General features: G+C 46.0%; 1 protein-coding gene across 4 annotated transcripts in view; it reads right to left on the bottom strand.

The window, feature by feature from the left end:
* SH3PXD2A (SH3 and PX domains 2A) overlaps nt 1-21,818 on the bottom strand; it is a 395,312-nt gene that overhangs the window by 262,233 nt on the left and 111,261 nt on the right. For all 4 annotated transcript variants that reach the window (XM_073354457.1, XM_073354456.1, XM_073354459.1 and 1 more), the window contains one exon: nt 20,207-20,282. In XM_073354457.1, coding sequence (XP_073210558.1) covers nt 20,207-20,282 — 76 coding nt within the window. The remainder of the gene's footprint in view (nt 1-20,206; nt 20,283-21,818) is intronic.

Genomic DNA, 21,818 nt, shown 5'->3' with positions numbered 1-21,818 from the left:
TGTGCATGATAATCAAGGTGGGCCATTTCCTGCACAAATCCAGGTTCTCTCACCCCCTCACCCCCCTCCAAAAACCACACACACAAACTCACTATCCTGCTTGGTAATAGAGTGGTTTTTGGAGGGGGGTGAGGGGGTGAGAGAACCTGGATTTGTACAGGAAATGGCCCACCTTGATTATCATGCCCTAGTTTGCTCCGAAGGAGGAAGTGTCTTTTTTCTACAGTAATCTGAGTGATACTTGAAACACCTAATAATAAAACAGCAGCAGTGGTCCGGGCAGAGCAAAGTGGATTAAAATCAAAAGTGTTCTGCATATCAGTAATTTAGGAAAATTCCTGAATGGCATCTGTGCAGTCAGGGAATCTAAAACATCCACAAACACAGGCTTCTAGTAAAAGCATGCAAACACAAGCTTAGTCATATCAAGATCTTGTGAGTCTATACTTCCACTGAGATGTATTGTACCAAACTAAGGACCAGATTCTGAGGTCAATTACACTGCTGTGTATCTGGTGACACTTCACTAAAGTCAGCAGAGTTATTCCAGATTGACACAAGTGTAACTGAGATCAGAGTTGGCAACTGACAAAGACAAAAGGAAGCTGTATTTGAATGTTATTATTGTACAGTATTCAGCCAGATTCAACTACAGTATGTGACATGGTGAGATTGAATAGTATCAACCACTGTACTGAGCATAACCACTTACATACCATTACAGAAGGAGTCTAATTTAATTAATATCAAAGACAATGTATTAGTTTAATATTGATTTCAGGAGAAAAAAAGGATGTGACATTCTCTCACCCTGACAAGTGAATTCAAATAATTGCTATATCACACCTTTGCAGTTTAAAGTGAAACAGGATAAAGCTCATTAACCTATGTAACTAACTCTGATTATTAAAAAGAAAGAATGTAAAAAGAATCTCATTTATTTTTCATGGTTAATGGTATATGATTGTTTGCATTGTGTGCCTTCCTTTCAGCCTGGACTAGGATAAGAAAAAGTCACCTTCACTTTTGTTAATTTCTACTGAGTTTCACTTTAAGGTTCTAATGCTCTAGCATAATGTTGAAATGTTTGTACTGCAAATATTTCAGGGAAATATTTTTGTGTGTAAAAACAATGTTCTCCACTGATATTAAAAGTCATGGAAGCATTTCAGTTGATGTTAGGATCTGGTAAATACTTGATTTTACAAAACAATTTTTGGACCAAATTTAACATGACTGTATCATCTTAAAATATTTAATCCAAATCAAAGGCTTTGATTTACAGGCTCTGTAAAATCTTTCCCTGAAGTCCAAGAGACCTCGACATATTTTCACTAACGTGCTTTCCTTTTCTTCTTAACTTGGGCCCCTTTCCAAGAAAAAGGTGTCACTGAACAGTAATGGGATTTAATTTCCAATAGCAGACACAACCCACAACACAAAATCCCTTGTATTTAGTCACTGAATGATGCTATAGTTAGTACTTCTTGGGGAACAGACTTGAGCCAATTTGCTCTTGATGAAAAGAAAATATCTCGTCCTGAGGTACCTCTGTTGCCACATCAAGCATTTGCAGACTCCTGTGCTCTATTTTAACCTTCCATCTTATATAGACACATTTTAGTGGCTGTTTGGGAAAATTGAGTGTGTCCAGACACACCAAGGGAATTTTATTTTTGTTTTTAATGACCGTATGTATCACGTCTTATAGTAAGTGCACAAATCTCTGATATTTCACATCAACGAGATCGCCTGTACCTCGCCTATACCTCATATGTTGTGGAGATACAGTTTAGACATCACAGCTATGGGTACAAACATAGACAAATTGGAACTCAGTCTAAATGCACCACAGTCTTCTCTCCACCCACTGAGTACACACAGGAGAGACTTAAATGCTGCCCAAAAGTTTAGATGCTATGTCAATGTACACACCGTCTGCATGGCACTGCACCAGATACCATGGTTGATGAGGGTTAGTGAAACAACAGAGAAGCATTTATAGACGAAAAGCTTTAATTCGCCCTCTCTTTAACAGAGCTGGAAAAATTAAAAAAATTTCTAGGGCAAGCAAGCAAATAAATAAATACATGAAATGGGAGACAGGATTAAATGATGTTGAACAATTGCATGATTGAATGAAAATCTTTGCACTTACCAAGGGTCTCTCTGAATTCCATCTAGCAAGCTACCTATTCATACTAAATCTGTAGTTCACACTAGCTTTCATTTTTAGGGCTTACTGAGGAGGGGAAGATGGCTGCTGTCCACGGGCACTGCATGGCCATTCTGTCTGAAGCCACATTAACATGGAAGCTTTTCACTTTCATGTCGTGGAATCCACTTCTTGGGGATATTCTGGGCTGGGGAAGGAGGATCAGCCAGAGAGACAACTCTGGCAGCATGGCTTCATTGAAGCTTGTAGCATGAGGGTCCAAAGACCAACTGGCCTAGTGATCAGGTCCTATAATTTCAACTGGCCTAGTCATCCCAGATGCAGTCCCAGCTGTGACCTCATTACTTCTGTGTGCTCCAGCTGTTCCTCCCCAGAGGTTCTGTCCCTATTGAGGTGGGGGAGGGAGAGGGACACGGTAGGGGAACCCAGGCTGCATCTTTCTCTGGGCTACTAGTGTCCTTTTAAACTATTCTTCCACTGGGAAAGTGCCCTGTCCCCGCTATGGGGTAGGGCCTCCCTAGCCCAGTATTGCTCTACTCCCTACCCTGGGTCAGTTTGGGGCCTGTAGACCCCATCACACAGCTGCAATACCAGTGAGCTAGGAAAGAGCCATGGGGGCAGAGAACCACTGTAGCGGCACAAAAGAACCCATGGCGCAGCACTCCCACCCCATCGTGTGCACACAGGTGTGTGTGTGTAGGCGCAACCATACACATCCCTTCCCCTCCCCATAGGAACAATGCCAGGGACACACTAAGAGATGAACTCTCCTCTGGGTTACTTCCATGTAGGGGACCACCTGCCCTATATTACAAGCAGAGCTGGTCAGAAAAATTTGACCCAAACCAGAAACAATACATTATTTCTGTCCTGTTTCCCAGTTGGCTCCTTCAGAGCGTTACTTTGATTCTTCAGACCACCCCGGGAAGCAGAGAAAAAGTGGGGAAGCTGGGGTGGGAGAACCACGGGACACTTTCCCTGTAAACAGAGACCTCCTGCTAGGAAAGGACTCTGTTCCATTGTAGCCTCCCTTGTTCTCCATGAAGCCTGACAGCTCCAGAGTTAATCCCTGGCAAATTGGAGTGGGGGGGGGGGTGACGTACTAAAATAAATATTTATGTAGCTGGGGCCTTCCTTCCCTTCCCCTCCCCATCCCGCTTTTTCCCCTTTCTTAAAATGTCATAGATCAGCTGTTTTCATAATTGTTCAGGAAATAAACTCCCTGCTAGCTGGCAGCTTAACACTCTAAGCTGTACCTTGCTGTGACTGCACCGTTCTCCTCTCCTTATTGCCCCCCAAACACACACACACACACACACACACTCCCACAGTGGTCTGTAACCTGAGAGGATGGACTTGACTGGAAAGGAACTCACAAAAGGCTGAATCTCAAAAGGGTCAGTGAGTGGCACAGCATGACATGACACTCACGAGCCCTTCGGGCAGTTCTGATTTAGGAACCGGTGTTCCCTGGCTCTATACTCCTCATCTGATCGCAGTCCTCAAAGAAAATTCTCTTTGAAAGTAGAGAGCCTAACAACAGTCCCCTCAGCAGCATACACAGCCTCCTCTCTTTACTGAGTCAGGAAATGCGGGTGTTTTTCAAGCGTGTATCTTTTCCTCTGTTCTTCTGATAAAGGCTGGTTCTGTGGAGATGTAGCTAAAACGATTGTTATCCACAGGAGCATTCTCTGGGCAAGAGGAAGTCTCACACACACAAATCTGAATACCCTGCACTATGCTGGAGATCAGACTAGATCAGAGGTGGGCCACATCCGGCCCGCGGGACCCTCCAGCCCAGCCCCTGAGCTCCTGGCCCCAGGGGGCTAGCCCCCGGCCCCTCCCCAGCTGTTCTCCCTCCCCCGCAGCCTCAGCTCGCTCCACCGCCGGCGCCATGCTCTGGGCGGGGGGGCTGCGAGCTCCTGGGGCAGCGCAGCTGCAGAGCCCAGCCTGACCTGGTCTCTGTGCCACGCAGCTGGCTCCAGCCGGGCGGGGCGGCTGTGGTGCTGCCAGCCCCCGGTGCTCCAGACAGCGTGGTAAGGGGGCAGGGAGAAGGGGGGATGGATAGAGGGCAGGGGAGTTCGGGTTGGCGGTCAGGTGGCGGGGCGGTCAGAGGGCAGGGGGGTTGAATGGGGGGTGGGGTCCCGGCGGGGGCAGTCAGGAAGAAGAGGGGGGGTTGGATGGGGCGGCGGGGGACAGGCAGGGGTTCCGAGGGCAGTCAGGGGACAGGGAGAAGGGGTGGTTGGATGGGGCTGGTGTCCCGGGGGGGCCATCAGGGGGCAGGAAGCAGTGGGGTGGGGGCCAGATATGGGGCAGGGGCTGGGCCATGCCTGGCTGTTTGGGGAGGCACAGCCTCCCCTAACCGGCCCTCCATACACTTTCCGAAACCCGATGTGGCCCTCAGGCCAAAAAGTTTGCCTGCCCCTGGACTAGATGATGATAATGATCCCTTCTGGCCTAAATATCTATGGATCTAACAAAACAGTATAAATATACCACTGGGGACAGTCCTGTCCTGGCAGGAAACTGCATCAGATGTTCCAGCGGGTCTCTCCTAGCTCTGGATTCTGGCCCTATGATGGGGTACACAAACGCTGGAGAAGAAGGGGTTAAGGAGCTGCTTTGGGCCCAGGTGGTCCCACCCTGGTGCACCTGCAAAGTCTGCACAAGGTGGAGGTGAAGCTTAAAAAGGGAAGCAGAGCAGCTAGTGGCAGGCAGGCAGGGGAGGTAGCTGACTTGTGTGCTCAACTCCTGGCAAGGAGCGCCCCAGGAGCTTTTGCTGCCTGCGGCTTGGAGATAGTGACCTGTCCAAGCCTCCAAAGGAGGGACTGGTGCCTTCCGAAAGTCAGAAACTTTGATTTTTGTATTCAGTTCTTTATTTTACCCTGGAGGGAAAGGAAGCACTGGTATCAAGTGATCCAAGAAGGCACCTGCATAGCCCCAAAAAGCTGCACCCTGACCCCCACCCCACCAAGCCCCACTCTCCCACCTCACCCCGGCTGAGATCCTCCCACAAGCTCCCCCTGCCAAGCCCTATCCCCCCACACTCAAACCCCCACCACCTTCACCTGGACCCCCTGCAGAGTCCCATTGTCCCTGCACCAAGAACCCCACAAGCCCCTGTGCATCCAGATCCCCTGCACACTCCCAGACACCCCCACTGAGATGCCCTCACCCAGATTGCCCCACACAGAACCATATCACCCCACACCTGGATCCCTCCACACTAAGCCCCTCCACACTTAGATCCTGCAGGGCTGAGCCTGCCTGTCCACACCTGGTGCACCTGGTGTGGTGGGGCAGTGTCCTGGGGTGTTTCTGGGGCCGGCCTGGCCCTTGTGCTGTGTCAGGGTCAAGTGCAGCCTCACCCCCGAGTCTCTATCCCAGGAGGGAGGGGAGCTGCAGGGGGATCTTCCACCTCCATGCAGCCAGTGGCCTGTGCTCCCCACTGCCATGCTGGAGCCTCCACATTTATTTACTGACAAAATTTGCAGAATTTTAAAATATTGTGCGCAGAATTTTTAATTTTTTGGTGCAGAGTAAAGTAAGCACACGCAATAACCCTGTGGTATTGCAATGGTACTCAGCACACTGACTCCTCTTTCCATAACATTTCACCATACGGATCTGCACTTGATGGACTGTGGGAAAAGGTTAGTCTGGAGGAGAGATCTGAACCCAGAGATGAAGATAAACCCTTCCATAAAACCACCAGTCTGAGGGTTTCATGCATGCACTCAGAGCCTGGCTGCACACTGCCCACTGCCCACCGCCCACACTTTCAGAGTGGTTTTTAGAAAGTACTGATAGCAGTAGGCAGTAGGGCTGCCTGGGGAAGTGATGATCCTGATGCAGCTCAGATTGCTTTTCAAGTCTATAATCTTGTTTACGTACTGCCTTTAAACAAACAAATCAAAATTCAACCCCATTTCTAAGTTAAAAAATAGGTGGATTTCCCTAAGCAAGCCGCCAACTTGAGCAAATTAGAAATCTCTCCCCTTGCCTTTTCAGTCCTGAATCTAATTAATTGTAAACATTAAGAAAATCCTTATTCGCTTCTGTATTTTTTTAAAAAGATCGTTCTATTGTCCCTTAAAACTATGGGTTGGCAATCACAAAACTCTGTGAGCAGGAGACCCAAACAGTACAGCAAAGACACATATCCTGTTCAGTGTCTGCACGCCCACCAGATCTCAACCTGTGTGTAAAGGGCAGGTGCAAACCCGAGGAAAGTATTCTAGGGCCACTGCTCTTCCAGCAAAACTGTTATTACTGGACTTCACCTGCCCCTCTGTAGCACTGTCAGAGAAAAGGTCAGTTGCTGAAAAATGTGGTTCAGAGCTGTGGCTTATGACATTTAAGGGCCCAGCAAGAGGGTCCATATGGACAGCTAGTCCACAGCTGCCTAGTTCAGGGTAGATTCACATCCCAGCCTGCCAACAAACTCATTGTGTGGAGAAATCCATAGCTAGTACCATGGCCGCAAATTTAAGGGAGGTACAGTGGATTACAAATCAATCATTCTCCCTTTCTTCCCCAAAACCAAATGGAAACATATAGGACTGAACAGAGTATTATCAATTGGACCCTCCATAAAGCTGTTCTCCTTAGCCTAAAATGATAAACCCATTCTGCTCTGTTTTGATGATCAATGAATTTGAAATGTGTCTCAAAAAAGAGGACTAGAGGAAGTCCTGAAGTCTGAAAGTTAAACACAATGAAAAAGCCAGAGGGGATCAGAATATTACAGGTTTGCAAAAAGGATTTAAATGGAGATGTAGGCCCAGATCCTCAGCTGGTATTAATCAGTGGCAGAACTCCCCTGATTTGATGGAGCTGCACTGGATGAGCCCCGCTGAGGAGCTGGCTCAAATAGTGCAGGGTTTTTAAAACAGGAACGACTAATGGATAAAATCTGAAAACGTCAATAAACCATTTTAAACATCAGTCCCTGCTCCAGCAATTGGTTGCATGTGAGCTGACTGTGGGACTGGCATAGAGCCCCGCTGACTGCAACAGAGCTCCATGTGGGCAGAGCAGCCTATCCGCACGCAACACATGGCAGAATCTCAGCCTTAAACAACAAACAAACTCTCTTACCAATTCTTTTACTATGAATCAACTTCTCAGTCCAAGTCCTTACAACGTTTAAAGCCTCTGAAAGGTTTTACTATGCTTTTGAAACAGGATCGGTATGCAAAGCAGAATACTCTCTTTTGTTATTCCATTACATGGTACCAATTAGAATTCAGGTCACTGAGACACAATCCTTTCCTTCAGAAAGGAAGGAGCTGCCGTCTGAAAGCTATTTTTGCAGGTCCCTCAATAAGTAGCCAAAGGCATCACATGACCCTACATGCACAATAACTTTGTCTTCCAACTATAAAGGACTTGAGACCTAAAAATATCTCCACTAAGTCTGGAATAAGTGAATTTTTTTCTTCTTTTCAGATCAGCAATTCCACAGTCTGCTTCACTAAATAATGGTCATTTCCTCCCAGCATCCTTTGCTTTGCCTTCAAGCTCAGAACGGACAGGAAATCCATTCTACTCTCATCAGAGAAAACAGGAGATGAATTTTCCACAATAGTTTCTTAACAAGGAAGAAAATTCTACTTTATCAACCAACAGGTATTTCTAAAACTGCAGCTCACCAGAAGGCAAATATAACATCACACTTCATAAGATCATAAGAAAATTAGCGCTTGAACTCTTCCAATATCTAGCAGGTCTTTCTAATATAGAATAACACTATAATTAATATTAGCAATATAAGGCTTAGAAAGAATGCAAACCATGAAACCGATACACACGTATTGAAAAGAGAGTATAAATTATGTCAGTGGAAGGAGAAGGTACACATTAAAGGATGCTATTTAGGTTGATTTAGGCCCATATGTTATTTCACAAACACACACAGAAGATATGACCAAATCTAACTTCAATAGACATTTTATGGTGGGTTTTTTTATAACTTTACATTTCAATGAAAACGGTTTTTTTCAGTGGCTTACAAATTCCTCTGTCATGTTTGGAACACTCTGCTAGTCTCTAAGGTGCCACAAGGATTCCTCGTTGTTTCTGCTAGTGCACGAGGACCAGGAAGTGAAAGTGAGTTTAAAAAGAAGTGAAACTAACTAATCTATTTTCATTATTCAGGCTCAGTGAAATGCAAAAAAGTAAACAAACAATCAATGGGAACAGCAAATCAGTTTTTAAAATAAATACTTTTAGTTTATCAAATAATTCAGGGTTTTACTATTAAAACAAATAAAGAAATATATTTATTTTTAAATATTAACCTGATATTGACCCTTTAGGCTAAGAAAAGAGCCTTTAATAAGACATTTCAATTGAGTCTTCTTTTGTAATTTCTAAGGGTCCTTTTCATTCAAAACTCCCACTGAAAGCATTGGGCATTTTGCTTCAGTAAGGTGTGAAGGAATGCAGAAAATGCTTCCAAGGCTATATAGACACGCAACTTCAGCAGTGTTTAACAAATTATAAAAGGGCAGATTCTAATTTTAAAGGATCTACTCCTGAGTTACATCAGCAGGAGATCAGAATATGGCTCACAGCAACCAAACATCACCATAATTCTAGCCATTAGGATAATTTCATGTAATTTCCATTTATGTATGAAAATACCATCTCAAACGGTCTGAAAATAATGCTCCAGCTTCTCTCACCCTGCACTAAAACAACAACAGGACTGTGACACTTAATAATAAGTAACAGAGAGAAAATGGCTGGTGTTCACTGTGTATTAAATCCTGCTGCAGCTGCAAACCTGTTCAAGTTCTTCACCCCAGCTTCCTCTTCCCCATATAAAAGCCATGATTGAAAGAAAACATGGATAGCCACCTGGGATGCAGTTCATTGGCAGATCTACTTTTCTGCTGCAGCCTGCAAGTGAGGAGCTGAAACCGACTCAAGAAAAGTCCCCACACAAGATGTATTAGTGGCTATTCAAGCTACCTTTGCATTGTTCAAAACAGGGAGTTACCAGGCTTTGCTGCAAACATACTCCGCCTATGCCCTCACTCACCAGATCCAACCGTTTGGGCGGTGTGCAAGGCAACAGCTCATTTGTTGCTCCAGTCACACCTTTCTGTGCTCTCCCAGGCATGAGCTTTCTGAATCATGTACTGTAACTGAGCTGTTGTCTTTTTTTCTTCCCTCTCACTCATGGGACTTGTTTAATAACCAGTTCGGTTAACACGCAATAAGTTAAGTGCATTTCACCACGGAAACAATAAGTAGAGAGGGGAAGAGACTGGGACTGTCAATGGGGCCTAAGGGATTCAGGAGCCTATGTCACAGTGGTGCTGAATGGTAGGTGGGTGCCTAACTCCTTTGGGCTCTGTTGACAATCCCAGCCTTATTCTCCCTGGCCTTAGTGTCTTCTCCATGGCTATTCCCATGTAGAGACCAGGAAACTCTCCAAGCCTGCTTTGGAGTTTTCTATGCCTCCTGTAAGAGGGAGTCCGATGGGGGGAGGGGTTGGGGAAGGCTTCCCTGTAGAAGTGCAGGGGATTGGACTCCCCAAACCAACAGTTTGGGATGGCCCATTCTTCACACTGCACATCCCTTTCCTTTGTGCAATACCAGTCTACCAATTAGTGATGGGAAGCTCTCAACGTTGAGAGGTTCAAACCTGACACACATCCGAACTTTCAAAGTATAGGGTCCCCATCTGTGACACAGAGACCCTTTACCAAAGAATGTCCTGTTCTTTGCAAACAGCTTTCACCTCAGCCCTGACATATTCACTACACCAAACATATGTCATGCAGGATATTTATTCGTAAAGAGTAACACGTAAGGGATCTCCAGAAAGCTTGTAACTTGCCAAGACTTATGTTCCTGTGCAGCCAGCCAGCTCTGCAATGGACTGAACTTTGGAAAGGAGTGGGAGGGGGACCTGCTTTAATCAATAGGCAAGCGTAGACGCAGGGTTTGTTTCATATTATAAACACTTGTTTCCACCACTCTCTCTTGTTTCTAGTTAAATCTTTATTGTTTCTTAAATAAATCTCCTTTTGTTTTATTGTGAGAGCTCACAAGTGCTGTGTTATACAGAAACAGTGGTTTATGGTAAAACTGGTAAACTGAGGTACACTACTCCCTTCGGGCAGAGGATCTGGGATTTCTCTGAGTGGCCAGTGTCAGGGGCTAGATGTCACAGGGGAAAGAATCAAAGGCACTCAGGAACTGGGATGTACCTATTGTTAACCCGCCTGGCAAAAGCAAGGCTGGCATAGCCCAGAGGAGAGTGCCTGAGCAGCTGATAGAGTCCGCTCCCTGACACCCAGCTATCACAAGAAAGACACCCTCTCGCCATAGGCAGGGGATAACAAGATGACTCCCAGTCCTGGGTATCCTGAGAAGTGTCACACCCTCCTTCCTACAATCCTATGGGATCTTCCTCTTCCTGCAAAATCCTCCCCAAAACAGGCATGCATGGCAAATGCCAGGAGCCGGCCATCCTACTGCTCCTCTGGACCAGCTTAGCATGCCTGTATGGGGCTTCCTTGTTACTTGTGCACTCCCTATTTCAGAAGTCTTGTGTGGGCTGTGATTGTGGTACAGTGCACTTTCATGCACAAGCAGTGAGGCGGATGCCCGAGACACACCTGTAAGATTGAGCCTGGGTCTTGGTACTTTCAAGGATGAGTCAAGACACTAATCCTAAAGCATAACTTTTCCTGAGTTGTGGATTTGAGCTGGCACCAGCTGCCGGTGATCCTGATTAACAAGGTGGCTCACCAGTAGGTGTGGAGGAGCACTGGGGTCTCTTCCCAGGTAACTGATGTGGCACCTGAGAAACGAATCTAAAAATAAGCAAGCAGAGGCATAGTCGCAGTGAAACCAGTAGAAGGGTGGCTGGGTCCTTCCACCCAGCAATAAGAAATAGATGCACCTATTCATATGATCATATCTATCTATACTGTTTAGTTATGGCTAGCTAGGATCAGATTCTGTCCCCTCTTACACCCATGCACCCCTAATTAAATCACTACGATCATTGGGTATGCAAGAGGCCAGGAAATCATAGAATCATACAATATCAGGGTTGGAAGGGACCTCAGGAGGTCATCTAGTCCAACCCCCTGCTCAAAAGCAGGACCCATACCCAATTAAATCATCCCAGCCAGGGCTTTGTCAAGCCTGACCTTAAAAACCTCTAAGGAAGGAGATTCTACCACCTCCCTAGGTAACGCATTCCAGTGTTTCACCACCCTCCTAGTGAAAAAGTTTTTCCTAATATCCAACCTAAACCTCCCCCACTGCAACTTGAGACCATTACTCCTTGTCCTGTCCTCTTCCACCACTGAGAATAGTCTAGAACCATCCTCTCTGGAACCACCTCTCAGGTAGTTGAAAGCAGCTATCAAATCCCCCCTCATTCTTCTCTTCTGCAGACTAAACAATCCCAGTTCCCTCAGCCTCTCCTCATAACTCATGTGTTCCAGACCCCTAATCATTTTTGTTGCCCTTCGCTGGACTCTCTCCAATTTATCCACATCCTCCTTGTAGTGTGGGGCCCAAAACTGGACACAGTACCCCAGATGAGGCCTCACCAATGTCGAATAGAGGGGGACGATCACGTCCCTCGATCTGCTCGCTATGCCCCTACTTATACATCACAAAATGCCATTGGCCTTCTTGGCAACAAGGGCACACTGCTGGCTCATATCCAGCTTCTCATCCACTGTCACCCCTAGGTCCTTTTCCGCAGAACTGCTGCCTAGCCATTCGATCCCTAGTCTGTAGCTGTGCATTGGGTTCTTCCGTCCTAAGTGCAGGACCCTGCACTTATCCTTATTGAACCTCATCAGATTTCTTTTGGCCCAATCCTCCAATTTGTCTAGGTCCCTCTGTATCCTATCCCTGCCCTCCAGCGTATCTACCACTCCTCCCAGTTTAGTATCATCCGCAAATTTGCTGAGAGTACAATCCACACCATCCTCCAGATCATTTATGAAGATATTGAACAAAACCGGCCCCAGGACCGACCCCTGGGGCACTCCACTTGACACCGGCTGCCAACTAGACATGGAGCCATTGATCACTACCCGTTGAGCCCGACAATCTAGACAACTTTCTACCCACCTTATAGTGCATTCATCCAGCCCACACTTCTTTAACTTGCTGACAAGAATACTGTGGGAGACCGTGTCAAAAGCTTTGCTAAAGTCAAGATACAATACATCCACTGCTTTCCCTTCATCCACAGAACCAGTAATCTCATCATAGAAGGCGATTAGATTAGTCAGGCGTGACCTTCCCTTGGTGAATCCATGCTGACTGTTCCTGATCACTTTCCTCTCATGTAAGTGCTTCAGGATTGATTCTTTGAGGACCTGCTCCATGATTTTTCCGGGGACTGAAGTGAGGCTTACTGGCCTGTAGTTCCCAGGATCCTCCTTCTTCCCTTTTTTAAAGATTGGCACTACATTAGCCTTTTTCCAGTCATCCGGGACTTCCCCCGTTCACCACGAGTTTTCAAAGATAATGGCCAATGGCTCTGCAATCACAGCCGCCAGTTCCTTTAGCACTCTCGGATGCAACTCGTCCGGCCCCATGGACTTGTGCACGTCCAGTTTTTCTAAATAGTCCCTAACCACCTCTTTCTCCACAGAGGGCTGGCCATCTATTCCCCATGTTGTGATGCCCAGCACAGCAGTCTGGGAGCTGACCTTGTTCATGAAGACAGAGGCAAAAAAAGCATTGAGTACATTAGCTTTTTCCACATCCTCCGTCACTAGGTTGCCTCCCTCATTCATTAAGGGGCCCACACTTTCCTTGGCTTTCTTCTTGTTGCCAACATACCTGAAGAAACCCTTCTTGTTACTCTTAACATCTCTCGCTAGCTGCAGCTCCAGGTGCGATTTGGCCCTCCTAATTTCATTCCTACATGACCCAGTGCATTTAATGTTATGGAGTGACTGGTTCCTGGGGGATGAACAGATCTGGAATTTTAGTTGGGGGCCTCCCATCTCAATTTTAAGAGAGCTGCTGACAAAGAAACATCTTCCTGGCAACACTGTTTTAGTGATTCTCCTCTCTTTAGCGGGAGGATTAAAAGGGGACAAGAGAGAAAGACAGAGAAGGGATAAAATGCCACTTTGATGCAGACTCCACCACAGAATAGCAGCGAACTGTGGAGAGGAAGACTGGAACCTAATTGATATGCGGGTGTATCCTGAATTGCCACCTCACCCACCTTGTTGGATCCAACCAGCTTCTGAGCCTGCCTGGCTCCCTGTGATAGTCAGCAAGGTGGGAGGGAGTCAACTTCCCAACAGCAGGGAGGAATCTGGGAATTAAAAAAGCCAATCCCCCTTTGCTGCATGTTTTCCTGTGCACAGAGCAGGGAATGTGGAAGGGGAGGAAAAGGAAGGGTGGTGAGGGCCACCTCCCATTTGGCAAGGCTTACACAAACAACCTCTAAATGTCTCTACAGGGCTCAGGTGTCACACAGGAAGGTTCAGGGCTCGTTTGAAGCCTGGGCTCAACTTTTTCTTGTGGGAATTGGTGCAAGATACAGAAAGTCTCAAACTGCAGTGTGGGGTTGGCATCCGAGTACCCATAAACCTTGAGGGTGTGAGCCCATCTCTAGTACAGGATGTGGCACATCTGAAAGACAAGCCATCTTCGTTACTGACGGCATGGGGATCTGTAAGCGAACAGCCAGAGCGATCAAATTATCCCCCATATTCATGCCCTACAGCATCTTTCAAGGCCTCCCTCTGAAAAGCACAGTGGAACATGTGTGAACAAACGGAGCTGACTTCTGTCTATCCAGGTTCTTACCCTTTCTCTGACTGGTGCTTACGCTTATTGTCTACAGCAATGGAAATCTACATGATTCATCTAGCCTTTGGGGCCCACTGCTGCTGCAGTTGACACTGAACAATATGGTCCCTTTCTGCATACATTCACCACTGCCTTCTACAGGAGCATGACAGACCCGCCCTTTCCTTCCAAAAGCTGAGCAAAAGGAGCGGGTCTTGTAGCTGATCCTCTTTCTAGAGCCAAGTTTCCTTAGATTGACGTGATTTATGCTGAGATCTGTGTTTCTGGAACTGGGGATCACGAGTTCCCAACCTATTACCTTTTCTTTGTGTTGCAGTAACTACAGGAGGATGTGGCTGAGGGCTTGTCTACACTTACTATCCTGCAGCTGTAGCACTTAGTGAAGACGCTATCTAGGCCAACGGAAGAGCTTCTCCCATTGGCGTACATACTCCGCTTCCCCGAGAGGTAGTAGTTATGTTGATAGGAGAAGCCCTCCCACTGACATAGCACTGTCTACAGTGCGGGTTAGCTCGGTGTAACTGCGTTGCTCCGAGGTATGGATTTTCCACAGCCCTGAGCAACGTAGTTGTACCGACATAAGTTTGTAGTGTAGACCAGGGCATAAAGGCAGCATGGTTTGAACACAGGCTGACAAAGACATTAACGACATGCTGTTGTAACAGGCTTGTCCACAATCCCTTCACTAGAGCTGATCAACATTTTTCATTTTAAATTTCTTTTCAGTGAAAAGCATCTTTTTTTCCATGAAAAGTTTTCATGTTTTTTTTCTCTCTCTCTTTTACGTTTTCCAGCTTTTCTATAAAAAAATCAAAAAGTGGAAGTTTTCCATGTCTTATCCCCATTCACACACAGTTTCTCTCATATATTCCCCCTGCCCCTTTTCCAGTGGTGAAACGGGAAAATAGGGTGTAAGGGAGACAACAGGAAAAACATGCACCAAAAAAAATGTGAAAAACTGATTTTTATTTTTTTTTTTAAATTCAGGACATTTTGAGAAATAACCATACAATTTTCCTGACAGCTCTACCAATGGCAGTTTTGCCACGGACTTCTGTGGCCATGGGTTCAAGCCCCTTATGAACAAGAAGCAGCATCTGCACTGCCCCTGGCTTATCATCACTGGAATCAGTGCCGGAAAGCACCTGCCTGGAGAGTTTGGTGCAGTAAAAGGAAAAGTGTAAGAGAGAGAGAGAGAGAGAGTGTGGGTGTGTGTGTATGTGAGTGTGAGCCAGTTCCCAGCGAACCCAATTCAGACATTCCCAGGCTGACAGAATTTAGACACATTGCATGCTTTTACATATTGCCCTAGGATTAAAGGGCTCTCAGCACAGCCAAATAACTACATTACATGCACTTTGACTGATCTAAGCAGCGGCTAATGCAACTAGTAATTTGTGAATATATAATTTCTCCAAAACAGTAGGATTTAGTGCAGAAGGGCCAATCACTACCACTGCTATACAATGAAAATCGCATGGAAAAGCTGCAGTTCAACAAACCAGCTACAATTCGCAGCCATTCCATCACCCTCCTCTGGCAGGAACCAAACCCACAGCAAAAGGATGCTGTCAGAACAACAAAGATTAATTACAATCTGTACAGACAAAGAGATGGGTGGAGGAATACAACAGACAAGCAAACTGACTGGAGACAGGTTTCAGAGTAACAGCCATGTTAGTCTGTATCAGCAAAAAGAAAAGGAGTACTTGTGGCACTTTAGAGACTAACAAATGTATTTGGGCATAAGCCTTCATGAGCTAGAACCCACTTCATCAGATGCATGGAGTGGAAAATACTGGAGCAGGTATAAATACATGAAAAGATGGAAGTTGGCTTACCAAGTGCGAGGTCAGTCTAACGAGATAATTCAGTTAACAGTAGGATACCAAGGGAGGAAAAATAACTTTTGTAGTTGTAATGAGGGTGGCCCATTTCAAACAAAAAGAAAAGGAGGACTTGTGATGTCACAAGTCCTCCTTTTCTTTTTGCGAATACAGACTAACACGGCCGCTACTCTGAAACCATTTCAAACAGTTGACAAGAAGGTATGAGTAACAGTAGGAGGAAATTAGTATGGAGGAAATTAGGTTTAGGTTTTGTAATGACCCAACCACTCCCAGTCTTTATACTGGAGTGGCAATAGGGGTTTTTTTCTGTCTGTAAATTGAAATAAATAATTCTTATCCCCATTTCACAGATGGGTAAACTGAGGCACAAGGTGATTATGTGACTTGCTTGAGATCAAACAGCATGTCAGTGGCAGAGTCAGGAATTTATTGGTATTATTATTTTTTACAGTATTCAAATGCAGGCGAGCACAAACTACAAGCAGATAACTACTGTCCCTTCCCCAAACTAATGTTAGACGTGATACGATGAGATAACAAATAGAAGCGAGAACATGGATGAAGAACAATAATGGTACTGCAAGAAAAACACAGTAATGAGGAGTCCTGACCTGCAGTCTTTGCCTCTAACCACTAAAGAAAACTCCTTCCCAAATCTGTAAATAGAACTCAGGAGCCCTGACTCTTAATTCCCTGCTCTAGCCACTAGAAAATATTCCATAACACCAGCACGCAGTAATCATCAGCAGTCCTGCTTCCCAGCCCCCTACCTCCCAGAATAGAGCCTAGACTCACACATACCCCCACTCCGACTACTAGAGGACAGTACTCTCCCTTCTAGAGCTGAAAACGGAATCCAAGATCCCTGACTCCCATTCCCACATTCTAGCCACTAAAGAATATTTCTTAATTCTCGCCCAGGTGCTACAGCAGGTGATTCACATAAATGCAATCTACCCATCCACTTCAGCCTTAATCATCATCATCTACTCTGCGTATTCTGCTGTCACTAGTAATAAAATGGCTAGGTGTGACCCAGTGAGTCAGTCTCTTACAAAGCCTTTTTCTACTGGACAGTGACCTAGAAAAGGGGTCCCTTTATTCTTTGCACCTGAAATCATATAGTTATTGGAGGAAGGCACAACCACATTATTCATAGTTTTGGGTACTTACATCCAGGAGTATTTGTGCTGTCATGTGCTCCATTCTTTCTTATAGGGCCTGATTTGGAGACGTGCCAAGGACCCTCAAACTACAGACAGGAGCTTAGGGCACTCAACACCATGCAGAAAGAAGCACTCTGCACCACACATGAACAGGCCCATAATAAGCAAAGGGAATCATGATGCCCTTGTAAAAGCGGGTTTTAAATACAAGCCTCTCTCGTGCCTGCTTTTTAATTAGGACAGTTTATAGCCAGGTATTTGTTTCAATAACCAGCAGCTTTGGCTGTAGAAATACCATGTGTATTCTAATTACAGCAGCTAGTTTATTTAACAGAGTTTGACGTTGTTTGACATTTAGCGGAGTCACTCTTCAGAGCAGCTTGTTCCCTTACAAAGCTTCGGCACTGGTAAATCAAAGAACAGATCAGCAGGAGCTAAAAAAGGAGGAGGGGGCGAACTGACATTAAAAGCAGAACGGATATAGCAGCTCCTTGTTTAACAAACTACGGCAGAAGCATCTTCGAGTCTGGCAGCATCTCCATATGGGACACCAAGTCAGAACGAGTTTGTTTTCCTGATCTTATTTTTTTCGCTCTTAGGGAAATACAGCAATACCCTACCCTAGAGTTCTTGAAGGGTGGAAAGGTTAATGCTGTCGTATGATGGATGGGGTGGTCTCTACTCCTCTGTAAGGGTCACCCGTCAATACCTCACCACCACCACCACGGAATGGAGGCAAATTTTGGGAATCAGTGAAGTGCCTATCTAGAATTCTCTGAGGGCAAAGCACAATAAATTGGTCAATGCCTGTTGAATTACAGGATGAACAATTCACCAGCAGAGACAGATGTTAAAACTGTGCCAACTCAGTGCATGAACAATAATAATTCTCCCGTATAGAGCATTTTTCATCTGCAGATCCCACAGCACAGTAGGAGGGGAAGGTAAGCATGATTGACCACATTTTACCGCTGGGGGACTGGAAGCCTGGAGATATAATGTGACATTCCCAGCAAGTCAGTGGCACAGCTGGGGACAGAACCCCGATCCCTGACTCTGCAGCGCTGTGCTCTAACCAGAAAGCAACACCGCCTCCATCTGGCTGCAAAAGGTCTGTAGGAAAGAGATCTGTTTCGCGAGGAAAGCCGATGCTTCCTTGAACACACTGCAGCTTTTCAGAAGGTCTGTGGAGGGTGCTGTCAGGCTGTGACTCTGGCGGCGTTCACGGCACATGCATTTGCACTGTGCTATTTCAAGGCCCTGAAAACCAACTGCAGCAGCTGCTCTGCCTCAAATTGCATCAGTGCCTGCAATGTGTTCCTAGATGGGCCGTACCCTCCCACTATGACCCTGATTTAACTTCACTTTATCACCCCTCAGGGAAGACATGGGATCCCATTTTTATAGCTAAAGGCAGAGTTAACCTTTTAATGGCCTAACCGCCCCTTTTGTGAAATTCAATGCAGCCAGCCAAACTTCAGACCGACAGCCAAAGCCATCTAGTCAAACAATAGAAAGCTGGTCTTGAATGTGCGCTTCAACAGCAAACTGTGGCCCGGACCTTGTCTTCTGGGTGCCATCCTGATCGTTCCCCTGTGACCTTGGTTGGAAGTGGTTGTATGAAAGTACGTGAAATTACGCTAAGGAGAGGTTTCAGAGTAGCAGCCGTGTTAGTCTGTATCCACAAAAAGAAAAGGAGTACTTGTGGTACCTTAGAGACTAACAAATCTATTTGAGCACAAGCTTTCGTGAGCTACAGCTCACTTCATGCCCCTTACTCTTTCACTGAGCTGTAGAAGTGACAGTGTGTCAGGGCAAAGGGATATTTACTGGCCAGTATCTCAAATTCTCATGCACGTAACCTTTTGTCCATTTCCTTCATCTCTTAGTGGGGAGTGGAAACCATTATTATTTCTTCTTTGTTAAGGAGCAAGGGTGCACTAAGGACTACATGAGACAAAGAAAGATAAGGTCCGTTAGCCCAGAGAGTTTATGAACTATGAGCTAGATTCTGTTCTTGAGACTCAGGCAGAATAGTTCTCAACTTCACTAAGAGTCCCGCTAGGGTGACCACCTTTTCAAAATGCAAAAATGGGACAGCTGCAGGAGTCCCGCCCCCTGCTCCTCCTCTTCCCCCTGAGGCCCTGCCCCCTAGCCAGGCCGGAGCTGGGCTGCGGCGAGAGCTGCCCAGGGAGCCTGGGCCACTATGGGGAGTCCCAGACCCACCACCTGCCCTGGGCAGGGGGCCAGAGTGCACAAGAGCATCCCTTGGCCCGTGTCCCTGCATGTTGTATACGCTTTACCACACTGGATTCACCCTGATCCTAGTGCTGTAAACCATCCTCACCCTATGGCTTTCCTTGGTTCAGGCTCTCTCGCATCACATAGAATCGGTGTTCCCCACATTCACACCACCATAGCCCCTGACTAGTCCTTCAGAAAGAAAGAATATGGGATTTAGACTTCTTGTATTTTATTCCTTAAGGGCCAGAAAAGGTACTGGTTAAAAATGGTGCCTTCTTACCAAAGAACTCAGCTCCCTGTGCCTATTCCGGATAGCATTGGTTTGCTTTACCAGCTAATATAAGCTTTTTCTTCTTTCTTCACCCGCAGTCACTGCCTATTCCACTATGGGAGAGGGAGGTGGATCCTATCCTGGCTTCTGTATCATCACCAGAATTGTCAACTAAGTTCCCCTTTATTACCTTTGATGATCAGAGTTGGCCAGTGCACAGCTGGACTTTCAGATCTACTTAGTCTGCTTGGAACATCTCTAAATATAGGACTTCAGTGACATTGTCCGGTGGGCCTTACTATTAGAAAATGCTTGGTAATGTCTAGTATAATTTTTTTCTTAAATCATTACAAACTTGTTATGTTCATTCTCTTTTCCCTCCATAAAATATTCCCTTATCTAGTATTTACAGATAGTCAACGCATCCCCTTCCCTGTAGCAGCTTGTGATGGGAAAGAGGCCATCTGTAATGAATATAAAGAGCTTTCTTTATTGAGGCTGCTGGACACAAACAGACGCTGTGGTTCATGCTGACTCTCAGCGTGGCTAACGCAGCCTGTGATTCATTAGTGTCACCATAAGCTGTGTGCCAACATCCTAGCCTGGACTCAGCGGTCGAGGAATGGATTGCTGACTCCTTACATTGCCCTGTTCAAGTCCATCATCAAGGCATTACCTGGTAGAAAAGGGATGATCCTCTGCTTGGGGTCTTTCTGACCTCCTTCAATGGGGAATTTATCCAGAAGCTGCATCTGCAACAGAAACAGAAATACATTTAGAGGGTACATAGGGCCACTCTGTCCTTCCTCCTCCCAGTCTCCTCTAACTGCAGGGATTATTTCTCGGCACGTCTGTGGTTTTACAGAGGCTTGATAAATCAGAGAAATGGCTGGAATGAGTGACAGTGTCCGAGTGAGACTGTATCATAAAGTACAGTCACTCCCATAAACGGAGGGTAGGCTCCTGTGTGCACATTGGGACAGGGCCCAGGCAAATATCTGAAGCTGGCCTTTCTGCAGTTCTAAAATTAGGTATTCATCCTTCACTACAAAACAAATGCCTTGTCTCCAATCCCGTTCGGCTCCCTGATTGGTGAGGATGAAGGCTCCATCTGCCCTCTTGGACAGACCACCCACCTGGTTAGAACTGCTGCTCAGAAATAAGCGCAGAGGTTATTTTAATAAAAAACTGAATCTGTCTTCTTGTTGGCAGAACTATTCCCACTGGGTTTGTTCCCTTGACAGAGCACTCCTGCTTTCCCAGGGATGGATACACTGGGCAGAGGAGTTTCCAGCCCTTCTGGAAATGTCTTCCACTTCACTGTAATCCCTGTGACAACACCCCCGTGTGAGAGAGCAGGAGAGAAACAACTGTAGGGAAGGTGAATGCAGAGAATCAGCAATGCCCTGCTCACAGACACAGGCAAAAAGATACTACAAAGGGGGACAAGCACAGACTGTATACAAGGAAATATGATGCAAATGCACACAGGGGGACGTTCACCCCTGAGCACATGGCCTGTGGACCCCTGAAGTCTCACTTATGACCTACTGGCTCTGAACAGAGATTAATTTCACCCATAGAGAGCATTTACAGCAAACTGAGACATTAAACCAGCAGATCCTCAACTCATCCGTGTTGTTATTATTAATCATGCTTATTACAGTAGTGCCTGAGGACCAACCGAGGGCTCCATTGTACACGGTGCTGTACAAACAGTCCCTGAGCCAAAGCACTTGAAGGCACTAAATCTGCACCATATGGAGCAGATTGCAGTCACCTCCCCCCACCTTCACTATAAAAGCACAGCCGTAGAGACTACACGTTGCAGCGCTGCAGCTTTCCAGTGGCTTTCCACTCAGATTGAGATAAAGCTATAAATGCTGGGACCTGTGGTCTCCAGGTAATATACATCCATTTTAATGATGGGGATTGGGTTCATGACTGACTCCGAGGGGAGAGCACCAAGCAACAGTCCTTGCAGCACTTCACTGTTCCATGGAGAACCCCCAGGAACAGTCTTCCACACTGACTAACCTAGACCCAATCCAGGACTACACGAGATCTGACAAAGGAGGAAGGTTGCATTAAATTTTCTGAAAGTCCCATGCCTACCATCTGGTGCGTCCTCAACTTTAACTCAGACTGTGATGATGTCAGAATACATACACTAAGCTATCGTCTTTTCAATCTTCTCCCAGATTTGGGGCTCACAAAGAAACCCCCATTGGGTCCCCCATTCAACACAACCCCCCTAAAAGCTTGGGCTAGGGGAAATACCTTGCAAA

The sequence above is a fragment of the Lepidochelys kempii genome, chromosome 7 (assembly GCF_965140265.1).
Source record: "Lepidochelys kempii isolate rLepKem1 chromosome 7, rLepKem1.hap2, whole genome shotgun sequence".
Lineage (NCBI taxonomy): Eukaryota > Metazoa > Chordata > Testudines > Cheloniidae > Lepidochelys > Lepidochelys kempii.
The sequence above is the reverse complement of the archived record's forward strand: the minus strand, read 5'-3'. Positions and strand labels throughout refer to the sequence as shown.